Source organism: Peromyscus maniculatus, chromosome X, assembly GCF_049852395.1.
Source record: "Peromyscus maniculatus bairdii isolate BWxNUB_F1_BW_parent chromosome X, HU_Pman_BW_mat_3.1, whole genome shotgun sequence".
Lineage (NCBI taxonomy): Eukaryota > Metazoa > Chordata > Mammalia > Rodentia > Cricetidae > Peromyscus > Peromyscus maniculatus.
Genome location: NC_134875.1, coordinates 123,694,401 through 123,710,698, shown reverse-complemented (window position 1 = coordinate 123,710,698; position 16,298 = coordinate 123,694,401). Strand labels below are relative to the sequence as shown.

Genomic DNA, 16,298 nt, shown 5'->3' with positions numbered 1-16,298 from the left:
GAGAAACACAATGTTACCCCAGGCCCAGCCCCAGCCCTGCCCCTCTGATCCTGGGGCTGTGCCTGTGACCTTCCCACCCCCAAGCATGGGCCTGGATCCTGATGGATTCTCAAGGGTGGGAGAACTTTAGGAGCAGGTGAAGCTGGGGCCAGGGAGCTGGGATGGACTTAGGAACAAGGTAAAGTGGTGTGGGTTTAATGGGAAGAATTCTTGGCCCAATTCTAAGCTAGTTTGATATGGAGGACAAGAGGGAAGTTGCTAGTCAAAAGGTAAGGAGTCTAGGAGGGGCCTGGGCCAAGGACAGGTGGGTAGGAGGCAAGCCAGTCTGAGGTGGAGCAAATGCATGGGGCAGGGAAAACTTTTGAGCCAAGGGCTAGGGGGATAGAATGGACCAAAGAAAGCAGAAAGGGTGGTAAGGCTGATATGGGAGAATTTGAAGTCAGGATTGGGAATGGACCGGAAAGGAGCTTCTATTAGGAAAAAAAGTTTGAAGAAACGCTGGAAAGAATGAAACGATGGAAGGCTACAAATCAGCCTGAGGGAATTCAGGGATAGTTGGGAGGAGGGTGATACTGGGAGATCAGGGGGGCCAGGAGGTACTGGAAGTGGGTCAGTCAGGCTACTGGGATGGGCCAAAGGCCTGGAATGGGGACTTTCCCAGGGCCTGTGGGGAGGAACCTGAACTGGAAGTGATGTTGGGATTCTTCCCTCAACTGCTGGGGTTGAGACAAATATGTGTGTGTGCGGGACTGGGGGTGGGGTGGGGGGTGGCCCAGTCTGGCAAGAGTTCTCAGGCAGATGAGACCTGGTTTTCCTTGGGATCTGGGGATGACTTACTGGGGCCAGTGCCCTCCGTGAGCAGCCAAGGCTGCTATAGAGGTCCCCTTACTTGAGCTGGGGGTGCGGGGGTCCCCCGGCAGCGGCGGTGATGGGCGGCGGCACATCCTGGCTGGGTTTCTGGGCCAGCTGTGGTTTGGTGGGACGTCCAGCAGGACCTGGGCCGCTGGGCCGGGGCTGCTGCGTGGTGGGTGGCCCGGTGCGAGGTCCAGGACCTGCCTGGCTGGCCTGACGAGTGGGACCAGTGGGGCCTGGGGGTTTCTGCGGAGGACCCTGGCGCTGCTGCCCTCCAGGTGGGGCTCCTGAGCCCTTTGGTGGTGCTGGACCAGAGACAGATGCCTGACGGGTAGCCTGTGGGGCCCCCGCCTGACGCTGTGGAGATGGGGAGGCTGGTGGGCGGGTGGCTGGAGGTGCTCCAGGGCCTCCTGCCACTGGCCGGGACTGGCGGCCTTGACCCTGGGTCATTGGTGTGGCCTGAGAGGCGGATGGCTGAGGTGCGGCTGTGGGACTTGGTAGGCGCTGGGGCAGAGGGCTGCCAGCTGGGGGTCCAAGGCCAGAAAGATGCTGCTGGCCCTGTGGGGGTGGGCGCTGCTGCAGTGGAGGTCCCTGACGCTGAGGTCCTGGGCCTGGCTGTGGAGGGCCTCCTAGGAACAGAAAAAGAGAACACCAAAGTGAGAGTGAGTGAGCTAGAGAGGTATGAATGCTTGGGATGGTAGGAACCCAGGAGGCTTTCCCTCACTTACCCTGGGGTGGGGGTCGTTGCTGAGCAGGAGGTCCTGCAGGCTGCTGGGAGGTCTGGCGGCCCAAGGGCAGGGCTCCTGGAGATGGAGTCTGTGGCCGAGGAGTGGAACAGGAGAGATTAAAAATAGTTACCAGCCAGTGGGAGCAATAGCCAATCAAAATGACATAGATTCCCTGTGTGCTGGGTGTTGCTCCATTTGTGGCCAGCTGAGGGGATGCGGTGGGGCTGTGAGGCCCCTCACCCCATACATGGTCAGAAGACTCTTAAGGACAGCAAGGTAGTAGCAATTTATCGAGGCCACATATTGCATAAAGGTGACACTACTCTTCTACTGATACCTCCTTAATGGCACCAGCTTGATCAAGGGCTGGCCTCCTTCCCACTAGCTCAATGCCAAGGACCTGACCTGGCTGTGGGAGCCCCTGCCAGGGGAGGCATCCCGCTGCCGCTGCCGAGGCAGAGCCTGAGCCATCTTGTTGACCACGAGTTCCACGATGAGCTGCTTGTCTTCATCCTGGTGATCACCAATGAGCGGCATGGAGGAGCCCACCACCTGTGGGAGGAAAAGGGATCCAGTGTAGGGAGAGTCAGGAAGTGCATGTGAGGCCATATTGTCAACACACTTTCACTTGGCAAAAAGCACTCTCTGGAAAGAGAGCTCTGTCTGTTTCTAAAGGGCACTGATTGTTCACTCTAAGGAAAGCCTGTCTGTTCCAGGGCTCTGGACAGCTTTTGGGGTGGGTTGTTAGAGCTGGCTCTGCAAGTCAGGGTCCATGGGGCAAATCTGGCCTGGTACATGTTTTTGTATCACTCATGAGCTAAGGTAGGTTTCATATCTTTTTCTTCTTTTTTATTGTTTATTTTTTTAAAGATTTATTTCTTTATTATGTATACAGTGTTCTGCTTACATATACACTTGCAGGTCAGAAGAGGGCGCCAGATCTCATCATAGATGGTTGTGAGCCACCATGTGGTTGCTGGGAATTGAACTCAGGACCTCTGGAAGAGCAGCCAGTGCTCTTAACCGCTGAGCCATCTCTCCAACCCCTTCTTTTTTAAAGAAGGCAGAACCACAAGTACACAGGCAAACCTAAAATCCACAAGTCTAGCTCCAAAATCACAGACAGGATCCTGCCTCACCCTCCCAAGTTGCTAGGATTACAGGCATGTACCACAAGCCAGATCCTTTTATATTTTTTTCTTTTTGAGACTCTTACTGTGTAGTCCAGGCTACCCTCAAACTCTTCATCTCCTGCCTCAGCCTTCCAAGTGCTGGGATTATAGTTTCTCACTGTACCCAGCCTCATGCTTTTCAATGGATTGGGAAATTTTTTTCACATGTGCAAAAGATAGGAAATTTAAATTCAATGTATTTCAAAGTTTTGGACATAAATACATAATAAGTATTTATATGCTTATTATGCGCTTATGTTATAAGTTGTATCCATAAGCACAACTGCACTAATTTTCCGTCTTGCTTGTGGCTGCTTTTGCAGAAGTGAGTCAGAGTAACAACTGCATAGCCCACAAAGCATAAAATATGTACTGCTGATCCTTTACAGAAAGGTGTTTGCTGGTTCCAGCTTTATAGCTTACTGGACACTTTTTCTTTAACAGAGTGCTTCCCTGTGGTTCCTAGGACACTTTAAAAGTTAACTAAGTACTTTGCCATTTATCAAGATATCTCTATTCACAGAGCACCTTCTATCTTAACAAGTATTACCATTCACCAAGGATATCCAAGTTTTTAACATTGCCATTTGCTAGGGATGTCCCACCCAGCTTACACAGTATGTTACAGTTTACACCACCATTCACTGAGGACTTTGAGTTGCAAAATGTTTTATGGTTTAGATTGTTGTTTCCATGCACCCTTCTTCCCTCTGTGCCCCACCAAACCCTGGGTGTTCCCACCTCAATAATGTGGTCCCTTCCATCCTTGCCATGCAGCGCTTCCACTGCGCAGATGTCAAGTCCCCCAAAAATCTCTGAGCATGTGTCTACCCACAACTTGTACCTGCAAAGACAAGGAGCAGGGCAGCTTGTCATTGCCAGGCTCAGGTGATTCTATTACACCCTCCCTCCTCCCACTCCTCAATTACATCTCTCACCTGTCAGACATGGCAATCTGCTCAAGCATGGCTGAGCCTGTGTTGGTCTTCCAGTTCCCTGACACTGATGTCCTCCTAGTGGGGAAAGGGGAAGAAGCTTAGTGGGGCCTGAGATGCACGGGGCAGGGTCCCTCTGAAGGCCCCTCTTCACTCACATGTAGGCTTTGTAGTTCTGCCCAATCTTCTGGACACGCACATCATATTTGGCATCAATGAAGGGCTCAGCAGTGGCATAAGTCTTAGTCAGTGCCACAACACTTGCAATGTCCTGGAAGTCATGTTGGTTGTCTACCTTGACCTGTGGGCATAGGTGTGAGGTTAAGGCAGTGTGAGGAGTGGATGTATCTGGAAGGATGTGTAGACAAATATAAAGTGGATATGCCAAAGTACTCAAGCATGCATAATTATGGGTATCCTGTTTTATACATGTGCACACAAACATAAAATTTCTTGTGTACAACTCTGAATATGCTTAAAATAAAACCCACTTCTTTTTGCAGTGCTGGGGACCAAACACAGGGCCTTACACATGCTATGCAAGCACTCTACCACTGTGCTACATCCTCAATCCAAATTATCCACTTTAAACAGGGAAGTTGAATGAAGTGTGGAATTAAATCTCAATAAAGCTGTAAAAAGAACTGTACATAGGTACATAGGCCATACACAGACACAAAAACTCAGTTGTACACATAATATACAAACACAGAAGCTGAGAGACACTCAAATTTACAAATTACAAATCTGCTTGCTACACACACACAGACAAAATCAGTTGGATGGAAAGCATACTGGACCCCAAGAGCCTGGAACATAAAAGATGATGTGTGTTCTTCACAGAGCCATGCTCTTGGTATACTAGCACAGTAATGGAACATACAAAAATTGGCTGATTGCATGAGAGAAATATGGGATGAAAAAAATCAGATGAATACAAAAATACAAAATCCAATTAGATGAAGACATCCCAGAAAGCATCACCAAACAGAATTATTGTTGTGCATTGAGTACACAGATGCATATTTAACTACACACAATGCCAGAGCATGCACTATATAAGCATGCATGTGTGCCCTGCTGGGACTCACCTTGCCCATCCCAGAGTGTGCATGGCCCATCTTCACAACCACAGGGTATGTTGTGCTGCTGAGCTGGTGAAGATGAAGGCAGAAGAGGCATGGTCAGAGCAGTAGTACTAACCGCCAAGAGTTAGTGACCCATAGATTGTGAGCCACATTGGTTGCCATTTTTCCCCCAGAAAAAGGTTGGTCAAAGACAAGCGGAACTGCAGTAAATAGTTTCACAGCAACTCTGAGCCCAGAATTGAATGCAGAGCCCTGCCTGCCAGTCACTTATTCCACTTTCTAAGCCCTAGGCTTTCCATATCTGCTTTCCCAGATATGCCTTAGATGAGGGTGAGGGAATTTTCCAGAAAAGAGAAAGTTTGTTTTTATAATGAATAGATATTGAAGTGATTATGTGTATGAAGATGTGGTAGGTAGCATACAACAATGTCTTCAGCCAAGCCTTGCATGTTAGCTTCATCTTTATGTACACACACACACACACACACACACACACACACACACACACACACACCTTCAGAACTCAGATTACCTAGCCAAAGCCAGAGGTGTCCACATCTATTGAGAAGTCCACATCTATTGAGAAAGACAACCACAGGCTTAAATCACATCAAGTTCTGGGACTTTGCAGAGATCCAGTCAGTCAGCTCATGTGGTCATTCTGCCTGCTGTGTGCTCTTAGTATGGGGCAGCCACCAGCCTCAGCAGCATGTACTCCACACTCCACTTAAGACCTACAATCAGCACCTTGGAGCATACACATGAGCTCCCTCCCCTTGCTCACACCTACATAACAGAAAGAGCCACAACTCTAGAGGCACACAATCAATGGACATTTGCAGTGCTCCCCTGCATGTCCACAATAAACAGAAGGATCAATAGCACATACAAAAGGTGTATGCACTTCTAGGCATTCCCATAACCAAATTCCTGTAACTCAGACCTCATCACATTCCTGGATCCATGGAAAGTATATCTAGAGGCACAACTTATTTTTCCATATCTACAACACAAACATACAGAAAATCAGACACACAGACACCACTCCTGGGTGTGGATACATATTTAGGCAAGTATATATTAGGCAAAGATGTAAGTCTCCCTGTATCCTGGGCTAGGTAGAAGGGACCAGGTTGGAGGGCCCTAGCCCCATCACATCCCATGTGTAAATATAGAGCCCCTACCTCCTACTGAGAGGGTAGGGATCACATTCTTAGAGGGGCTACTTGGGCAGTGGCAGTTCCCAAAAGGCACAGGAAGCCCCATAGTCTAGGAGTGACTGATTGACCTTCAGGTCTCTCCCTCCCTCTACAACCTCCTCCTTCCTCATTTCCCAAATGAGTGTCATCATGAGTGGCATGGTTTTGTAAAGGGGGATGGTGGTAAGGGTGTCATCCAGGCAGCAGGGCCAAGGAAACAATGCCAAGATATGTGTTGTGTGTGACAAGGGAGAGACCTTCCACTCAGGCATTTACTCATTACACAGAGAAGCATGAGGCAGGCATAGTTATATCTGCAACCTTCAACTCTCAGAAGCAACACACTCAGCTATATGTCTGGCTCTCAGGAAGGGACATGGAGCACACTAAGGGACACATGCCACTCACAGAGGCATAGACACACCAGAGAGCTGTGCACACACAAGCATACCTACTTCCACCTGCTAAGCTTTCTGGATCCTTTTTATAAACCAGCTTTGCTTCCTTTGTTCCTGAGCTTGAGCACAGTGCTGTGTGCGCATGTAAGTGTGTATCCATCATATGTGCATACAGGGGGCTTGGGATTTCCTGGAGAGCTGTAGCCTGCTATCTTGGCCTTTCTTCTTCCTAAGGCCATGTGAGATCCCAGGTAGATACTGTCTCTCTGGTCCTCAGTTTCCTGATATGTATGAAGGGTATAATCAAGACCAAGCACTTAATACTTTCTGGGGATCATCAGGTATTTGCACATGCCAATGGATCCCTATGGGAACCTCACACCTATCCAGTTTCCCAGATAGTTACAGGTCAAACACCCCTCTGTGATGCCCACCCAACTCCATTTCAAACCTGCACAACAATCTGAATCCTCACATGTAAACAGCTGGCAAAACTGTGCTGACTGAGGTTTCATAGTTAAAAAGCTGTCGTCAGAAGCAGGGTCATAGAGGAGGAGAAACTGGACTTCCCCGTCTTTGCTTCTCCTCAGTCCCGTCACCTAGTTACTCAGCCCCCTGTCTCATCTACTCTCACTCCTCACTTTCACAATCAGATGGTTGAAAATTGTGGTTTCCTTCCCTTTCCCCCTTTCTTTGTGTCCCTACCTCCCCACCACAGTAATTTCTTCATTATCATTCCTGAACAGACAGTTTGACCCCTTTCTGTCTCTGTTTTCTCATTAAGTAGTGAAAATATGAATTATAACTCACAGACTTGTGGGAAGAATAAGTCAATCATTTCAGAGAAAAAAATCTTAGTATACACATACAGTAAACCTGAATCTTCAAAGTGTTGGTTACTATTATTGTTATTATTGATTTAACACCTCTTCATTAACATTAAGGAACAAGGAGGACAATAGCAAATGAACAAAAATCCTGGGCTGGCAATATGGTCCAGCAGATAAAGGTATTTGCTGCCTCCATGTATGACAATCTGAGTTTGATCCCCAGAACCACAAGGAAGTAGAGGACTGGCTCCTGCAAGTTGTCCTCTGAACACTACAAGCATGCCATGGCAAGAGTACAGCTACACACACACACACACACACACACACACACACACACACACACACACACTGAATAAATGTAAAAAAAAAAACTTTTAAAAGTACTCTATTGAGTGCTTGCAGTAGGTTTTTGTATGATGTGGTTATTGAACTAATCTAAGTAAGTAAAATTTAATTAGCTAAAGTAAATTTACACGAAGATTTTAGCAATAGTATACAGTAAGTGCTCAATACGTAGCTGCTTTCATCACTATCGTCATTTTTGTGTGTGTGACAAGGTCTCACTATGTATGTTCCAGGCTGTCCCTGGAATTCACTATGTAGACCAGGCTACCCTCAAACTCTCAGAATCTGCTTGCCTGCTGGGGTTACGGCCATTGTCATTATTATTGGTCTGTCCTTCTTATATTAATTGAGGGTGTTAACTATTCCACAGAACCCTTCCACAAGACCCCAGGGAATATCCTTGCATCATCAGGAAGCTGGTAGGCAGCAGTTGCCTCATCCCACCCCAACCAGGGATGTGGTCTGGTTGGTGGGGAAGGAGCTGGGCAGGATGGGGTGGGGATGGGTTTTCTACTGACTCACTAGCTTCTTTCACCATCATCCACACCCTCACTCCCCCTCCCATGCTCACCACACCATTCCCTGCTTGCCAAGATTGTGCCCCGCCTGAGTTAAGATCTCAGGGTCAAGAAGCCCAGGTTTAAATCCCAGTTTTGTCCTGTGAACCAGCAAAGTTCTTCACTTCAGCTATTTGCCTGTTTGATTTTGTTTCTGTTTAAGACAGGGTCTCTTGTAGCACAGACTATCTTCAAACATCCTAAGTTCTAGACTCACTGGTGTGTGCAACCACAACAAGCTTTTTGAGAAGGGTTACCACCTAAGCTCTGTCTGCACGCTACCTCAGTTCCTCTCCCAGTTCTGACACACTTAACTGCCATCTTGAATAAGTCACAGATACTCTCAGTGTATCAATTTCCCCACTATGTATTTGTGCCTCTTCTCCCATCTCATGTCCCTCAACTGTTTTTCTAGTTTGTCTCCCCTCTGTCATCCCTTACCTTGTAACAAGCCCTTCTTGTTACATAGAGTAAGGCGTGGGATTGAAGTCATTAAATTCAGCCATAGGAAGTTTGGGGGTTGTGGGGAAGTGGAGAGGCACAGGGCTCTAGGGGCTTGGGCTGCCTTTCCTCTGCCCTTCAAGGCCGCCAGGGAGGAATTCGAGTGACGTGGAGCTGGGGGAAGGGGTGCAGTGGGCTGGCTGGCAGTGGAGGGAGTATCTTTAGGCCAGTCCTCCGGCCCGCCCCTAGGCTTCGATTCCTGAAGTGGGTGGATGAGTAATGCATCCAGGAAGCCTGGAGGCTGTGATTTCCGCGCCAACTCCGCCCCTTGCATGGACATTTATTCTTCACCGCTCAGTCCCTGCCGCCATCGTCGCAGAGATCGGGCTTCTAGAGAGACACTAAAGGTGAGTGGGAGCCGGGTGTCCTGGCAGGACTGGAGCTTGCCTGGAGCCTTTGTTGGTGCAGCCACCAGGCCCATCCAGTTCCCTGCTGGACTAGCTGCTCAACTTGACTTGCAGGTATCAGGATCCCTATTTGGCCAAGGGGGGATATAAGGGGAGGATGTCTGGAATGAGTGTCCCAAGCTGTACTCTCCAGACTCCCTCATGCCCCTGGTATTCATCCCCAAGTGCTCCAAACTCACAAGCCTTTAATACCTTAAAGACTTCTCAACTTGCCAACTCCCCTGAATTTGTTCATTGTCCCCCAAACCCCTACAGCTCCTTTAACTCCCCCTGCCCTCAAACTCTGCCATATCTAGCTCCTGGAACTTCAAATGTTCTTCTGCCTTCAAATTCCTCAGCACTCCCATTACATTAAGCTTCCAATTCCCCCAGACCCTTAACCCCCAAATTCCCTCCAGCTTTCTAAAACCCCAAACCTCCTGTAAAATCCTCAATATCCCTAAATTCCCCTGCCCATTATATCTTAATAGTCCTCAACTCCCAACCTCCCCTTATACTTCTCCAGTTTCCTAAATTCCAAATTCCTCACTCCACAAATGTCAGACTTCTTCAACTCTGTTAAATTCTCAAACTTCTCAGCTCCTGATTCATCAACTGCCACAACTCTTCTAATTATCTATCTAATTATCTTCTAATATCTAATATCTATCTAATTATCTTCTAATTCACTGTCTCCTAAATCTCTGGAACTCAATAAAACTCGAAAATTTCCCAACTGTTTAAGCCCCTAAACTTCTCTGGGTTTCTCAACCCCCTTAAGATTTCTAGGCTTCTCTACCCTAAAGAGTTCCCTAATCTCCCTAGGGCCAATGGGTAAACGGATCAGTTGGGCTGGGGATCATCTAACACTTTGTCTCTCCCAGCAGATACCACTATGGCCCCCTTTGCATCTCTGCTCTCTGGCATCCTTTTGTTGCTATCACTGATAGCCTCCAGTAAGGCCTGTAGTTGTGCCCCACTCCACCCACAGACAGCCTTCTGCAACTCGGACCTAGGTGAGTCTGGTCCCCTTTCTGTCCCTCTTAGTCCAATAGGGTTCATGATGGATGGCAGTTATCTCTAGAATAGTTGTATTTACCCTATCGTAGATCTGCTTTGGCCATATTGACATCCTTAGGCCTAAGCCCATCTTTGTGTTGGCTCCTCGCTCCCAGGTAGGTGCTTCTCTGTAGTTATCCACATGGGAGGCTACCTCAAAAGTCATCTTACCCAGGCAGTGGTGGCACACATCTTTGACCTAGCACTCTGGAGGTAGAGGCAGGTGAATCTCTGTGAGTTCAAGGCTAGCCTTGTATACAGAGCTAGTTCCAGAACAGCCAAGGCTACACAAAGAAACTCTGTCTCAAAACACCAAAAACAAAAGTCATCTTACTGAGATGCCTGTCTACTTTGTTTAAATTTTAATCCCTGGCACATAGTACTTCTGATCCCTTGTTAAATAATACTGTTAATGGCACTTCTTAGGGCACAGAAAGGCAGACTTTATTCAGGACCATGCAATCAGACTTTGCAGTCAGAGAGAGGGAGATTGGGCTTATTAACTATCAGCATAGCATGGGCATATGGAACTCTATGGCCAAGGAACAGTTTAGGGGTTGGTGAATGGGAAATCACTGAGAAATATAGGCAAGAAGTAAGAGGATTTGGGCTAAGCCCATTTAAAAAAATTATTTATTTTTATTTATGTATATGTTTGTATGTGCACACACACCATGTGTGGTGTGTGAGTGCCTGTGAAGTCCAGAAGGCATCAGATCCCCTGGAGCTGAACTTACAAGTGGTTGTAAGCCACCCTATGTGGATGCTGGGAACCAAACTCGGGTCCTTTAGAAGAGCAGCAAGTGCTCTTAACCATTAAGATATCTCTCCAGCCCACAAGCTCACTTTTTTTGAGACCACGTCTCACTATGTAACCCAGTCTGGCCTTGAACCCTTGATCCTCCTCACTCATCCTTCCAAGTGCTGAGATTACAGGCCCGTGCCACCACACCCAGTTTAGCACTCTTGCTGAAAACTGGCTAGTGTAATCACATGGTGGCCAGTGGAAGATGAGGAGCCCCATCACATATTGAGGAGAATCAGATGAGGGTGGGTGTTTTCACTAAACTGATTTAGTAGACTTTGCTACACTGGATTTCTCTTTTTTTCTTTCTTTCTTTTTTTTTCTTTTCTTTTTTTTTTTTGAGAACAGGGTATCTCTGTGTAACAGCCTTGGCTGGCCTCAAACTCACAAAGATCCGCCTGCCTCTGCCTCCTGAGTGCTGGGATTAAAGGTGTGTGCCGCCGCCACCTGGTATCTACAACAGGATTTTTTAAAAGAAACTCCACTTATAAGCTTGGAAGAAAGTTAATGAGCCTGAGTAAATTGTGGTCAAGCAAAGACTATTTGTCAACCCCCTCCCTACTCTAATTCTCCATCATACTTAATAGCCTCTAACAATGCATATATCTTTTTCTCGGTACTGGGGATTGAACCTAGGACCTCTCATATGCTAGGCAAGCACTACATAACTGAGGTACAAACCCAACTCTTTTTGTGAATTCTTATTTTAAAACATGGTCTCAATAAATTGTCTAGACTGGTCTTGAACTCATACTGTAGTGATCCTCCTTCATCAGCTGACAGAGCTGGGGTTACAGGTCTGTGCCACCATGCCTGGCTACTTAATTTTAGTCATCTCCTCCTGGCTTGAATGTGAGCTCCACAAGGAAACAGATTCCTGTGTGTTCCTAACACCCTGAACAGTGGCTGGCATACATCAGGCATTAATATTTGTTGAGTAAGCCAACAGATGGATATGAAAGGGGCTTAAAACAGTGCCTGGAAGAATAGACAATGTATAGATGAATCAACAGATGTGGAAGCCACTAAGTGTGCTGTTTCTATTAGAATTATGCTGTATGTATGCTTTGTTGTTATGGGTTTGTGCTGCCCACCTGACTCCTTATTTTCCCCTTCCTTTCTTCCTAGTCATAAGGGCTAAATTCATGGGGTCCCCAGAAATCAACATGAGCACCTTATACCAGCGTTATGAGATCAAGATGACCAAGGTATTTCCCCTCCTCCGCTCCCTCCCTCCATAGCCATACCTAACCTCTTCCTCCCCGTCAAAAACAAAAAAACAAAACAAAACAAAAAAAAAAACAAGCGTTTGGTCGATGTGGTCGTTTTCTGTAATCTTGTGATTTAGATATATGACATCAGGTTGAGAGAGTGGAGTGGGAGGATTATATCAGTAAAAGACACACTTTTTGTCACTCATGGGCAGATGCTCAAAGGATTCGATGCTGTGGGGAATGCTGCAAATTTCCGGTTCGCCTACACCCCGGCCCTGGAGAGCCTCTGCGGATACGTCCACAAATCCCAAAACCTCAGCGAGGAGTTTCTCATCACGGGTGAGGCCCCGCCCCTTCACCTTGGGCCACACCTCTTCATCCCCAGATGCTTCCTGGCAACTGGGAGGAGCTAGGTTCTAAAGGGAAAGGGCCTGGTTGAAATGGGGTGGGGGTGGGGCGGCGGTTTGTAACCTAATCTTAATCAGGTGACCCCTCCGGCAGCACCCAGCCAATCAAAAGCCTGTTGGTTTCTCCGTACCCGTATAGGACGCCTAAGGAACGGGAATTTGCACATCAGTGCCTGTAGCTTCTTGGTTCCCTGGCGTAGCCTGAAACCTGCTCAGCAAAAGGCCTTCTCGAAGACCTATAGTGCTGGCTGTGGGGTTTGCACAGTAAGTTCCTGGATCCAGTTCTCCTCCTGGAGATAATTCTTGGAATGGTTTCTTTTACCCTCTGGCTATTCTTTGTGATTATAGCCGCTCCCCAAACCCAAGCACTGTCTTTGATTCCTCTTGCCATTGTCTCAAAACTGGAGCCGCTCTTTTGGCAATTCTGGTTGTTCTGTTATCTTAGGACTGCATGTTCCCTGAACCTTCTCTGTCTCTCTAACTTTTCCTTTGTGACTATTCTGGAATAATCTGTTTCTGACCTCCTGGGATTGGGTTTGGCTTCCCAGGCATGTTCTGCAAGAATTCAAAGTGCTATTCTCCAAATCCAAAGGGACATGTCGACCTGGCTATTTCAAAACTCTTCCCTGATGGCACCAAATATCCTCTGTCCCCAGTCACTGAGAGCCCTGCTGCCTATTCTTATGTTTAATCTCCCTGTATGCAAACTGTTCCCCACTACTGTCAATTCTCTGCCCTGTGGGACAGGTCCTCAGGAGGCCTGCCTGAGTGACTTCAAGTGATAGTTCCCTACCCACCATTACAGAACACTGGCCTTTTGTTCCCCAAATGGGAGAAGCTGTTCTTGGGTCTAAACACAAGTGGGGCAATGCCAAGCCTTCCCAGCAGCTCTGTGTTACCAGAGGGAGAGTGGAACACTCTACATAGGGGAGGGAACAGGGATAGAAGAAGCCCTCAGAGATGGACCTTTCTCCCTTCTTCCAGGTGTTTCCCTGTTCAACCATCCCTTGCAAACTGGAGAGTGACACTCAATGTTTGTGGACAGATCAGATCCTCAGGGGCTCTGAGGACTACCAGAGCCGTAACTTTGCCTGCCTGCCCCAGAATCCAGGGTTATGTACCTGGCAATCTCTGGGGGCCTAGATGACTCAAAGTCTACCCCCCAGTGGAAGCTGAAGCCTGCACACTGTTCACCTTTCCTCCATCTTTCTTTCTCGTAAATGGTGAAATAAAGAACTATCACACAGCAGCACTGTTTCTGTGTAGTGTCTAGGAACAAACTCAAGACACTGATAACCTGGTGGAAGCATCCAGGGACCAATGAAAAAGAAAAGATTTGAAAAGTTGAGTTTGGAGGCTGGAAATGTAGCTTAGTGGTAGAGCAGCTGCTTAGCATGTACAAAGCTCCAGGTTCAATTCAATCTCTAGCAAAAACGGAAAGGCCAGCCTGGTCTACAGATAGAATTCCAGAACAACCAGAACTACACTGAGAAACCCTGTCTCAAAAAAAAAAAGGTGTTTTTGTTTTTGTTTGTTTGTTTGTTTGTTTGTTTTGAGACAGTATATCTTTGGAGCCTTTCTTGGAACTCACTCTGTAGCCCAGGCTGGCCTCGAACTCACAAAGATCCACCTGCCTCTGCCTCCTGAGTGCTGGGATTAAAGGTTGCACCACCACCGCCTGAGGTGTTGGGTTTTTATACTTTCCTAAAAAAATGATATATTGGTAATAATCTCAACATTGGTGTTAGCACTGGGAACCTGCAAAATCAGTAATGATCATTTACTTTGCATTATCAACTCCAATGTATTGAATATTTACTCAATATTCTGAGACATCTTAGTACAGTGATTATTACTATTTTTGTTTCCTTTTTATCTTTCTGTATGTGTCAGTGTGTACCAGTAAAGGCTTGTATATTCCTTGACAGCCTTGAGTGTCTGACTTTAGCCTTACTTTATCTGAGACACTGCATACACCAGGCTAGCTTTCCTGGGATTCTCCTTTCTCTGCCTCCCAGTTTACATACAGATCAAGTTACCACTGCCCAGTTTTATGTGGGTTTTGGAGATTCAATCCCAGGTCCTCATACTTGCATGACAAGTGCTTTATCCACTAAGACATCTCTCTAGCTCCTATTTACCCCTCTTTTTGAGACAGGCTGGCCTCATACTTGCTGCAATCCTCTTACCACATCATGCCTACTATAGAAATTTCTAACTCCTACTTGCCCAAGCTTCTCTAGTTAATAAATTATGCACAGTTGAAAATTCCCTTATTCACAAATGTCACCCTATTGACAAATTCATTGAAAACTACCGTATCAAATGGTAAACATCTGTCCTTGCCTCAGGACATCTTCTTATAATGAAGATGTCCCATCCAAGCTGTTATAATTCCTAAATCTGAGTTAAGTGAAAGGAAGTGGACCTAGAGACATTGCCACCTAGCCAGGGACTCTGGAAAATGGGATACACCTGGCCTTATACCCAGAAGTGCAATGAAGAAAAGGAATGATGCTGAAATCTCTTATCTCTGATCTACTCTCTTCTTGTTTCTTTTATTCCGACCAACTCTGCAGGAAACACTGTACACAGGTGTGGAATTAGGGTTTAATGTATTTATTTTCTTTTTTCCTGTGTGGTACTAGGCAAGGAGCAAACACTCTAAAATTAGGCTCTATCCCCTAGGCCCACGTAGGGTTTAACACTAGGAACACCCAGGTCTCTGGACTGACTCGAATTTCTTGATCATCTTTCTCTGTAAAATTTGAATGGGAAACATGACAAACATCTCTCTAGGACTTCCAATTCCCACAGATGGGTCCAGGTCTGTCCAATCCCTTCCAGCCCCAAGGTCCTGGCCTATACTACAAAGATTCTGACTCTGTAACCAGAATTTCAGATTGAGACACTCAAGAAAACACTGAAGTACTGGGTTGACATGAATTTGCTTGAACAACAACAACAAAAACAAACATACATACAAACAAACAACTTCAATGTACCTTCTTTGGTGAACAAAAGGACCCTCAAATTCCCTCCCATCAGACTACCCACTGCTCCTATAAACAAGAACAGCTATGCATATGCATATGATGCCCTGCCTGCAACCCTAGCACTTGGAAGGCTTAGTCAGGAAGATCATAAGTTTAAAGCCAGCCTGGCTTACAGTTTTTACATCGCTAGGAGGTTCCACCAGGTCTAAGTGTGTGTGTGTGTGTGTGTGTGTGTGTGTGTGTGTGTGTGTGTGTGTGTATCAGGATGGGCAGAATTAAAAAAATTATTTTTATTTTGTGTGCATTGGTGTTTTGCCTGTATATATGTCTGTGTGAGGGTGTCAGATCTTGGAGTTACAGACAGTTGTGAGCTGCCATATGGGTGCTGGGAATTGAACCTGGGTCCTCTGGAAGACTAGTCAGTGCTCTTAACCATTGAGACATCTCTCCAGCCCCCAGAATTTTTTTAAAAAAAACATTTATTTATTTATTATGTATAGTGTTCTGTCTGCACATATCCCTGTAGGCCAGAAGAGGGCACCAGATCTCATTACCGATGGTTGTGAACCACCATGTGGTTGCTGGGAATCGAACTCAGGACTTTTAGAAGGGCAGACAGTGCTCTTAACCTCTGAGCCACCTCTCCAGCCTGCCCCCAGAATTTTTTAAAAGATAATATCTCCTATATTGCTCAGACTAGCCTGGAACTTGTTATGTAGCTTAAGCTGGCTTTGAACTCATGATCCTCGTGCCTCAGCCTCCTTAACTCTGGGGATACAAGCAGGTATCACTATACCCAGCCTAGAACAGGCAGATTTTGAGCACA

At 46.7% G+C, this 16,298-nt stretch overlaps 2 protein-coding genes across 4 annotated transcripts in view; one reads left to right on the top strand and one right to left on the bottom strand.

Annotated features, from left to right (window-relative positions):
• Syn1 (synapsin I) overlaps positions 1-16,298 on the bottom strand; it is a 42,660-nt gene that overhangs the window by 1,174 nt on the left and 25,188 nt on the right. For both annotated transcript variants that reach the window (XM_006991422.4, XM_006991420.4), the window contains exons 6-12: positions 4,779-4,841; positions 3,846-3,988; positions 3,691-3,765; positions 3,494-3,596; positions 1,986-2,132; positions 1,581-1,668; positions 890-1,481 (exon numbers count right to left, since the gene is read on the bottom strand). In XM_006991422.4, coding sequence (XP_006991484.1) covers positions 890-1,481; positions 1,581-1,668; positions 1,986-2,132; positions 3,494-3,596; positions 3,691-3,765; positions 3,846-3,988; positions 4,779-4,841 — 1,211 coding nt within the window. The remainder of the gene's footprint in view (positions 1-889; positions 1,482-1,580; positions 1,669-1,985; positions 2,133-3,493; positions 3,597-3,690; positions 3,766-3,845; positions 3,989-4,778; positions 4,842-16,298) is intronic.
• Positions 8,793-13,725, top strand: Timp1 (TIMP metallopeptidase inhibitor 1). Of its 2 annotated transcripts, none has more exons than XM_006991418.4 (6): positions 8,793-8,952; positions 9,879-10,007; positions 11,984-12,063; positions 12,282-12,408; positions 12,616-12,740; positions 13,461-13,725. In XM_006991418.4, exons 2-6 carry the CDS (start codon positions 9,887-9,889, stop codon positions 13,617-13,619), a joined length of 612 nt encoding a protein of 203 aa, XP_006991480.1. In that variant the 5' UTR covers positions 8,793-8,952; positions 9,879-9,886; the 3' UTR covers positions 13,620-13,725. The 2 variants fall into 2 exon arrangements, with proteins under 2 accessions (XP_006991480.1, XP_006991481.1); XM_006991419.4 differs by having other exon boundaries at positions 8,806-8,952; positions 9,876-10,007.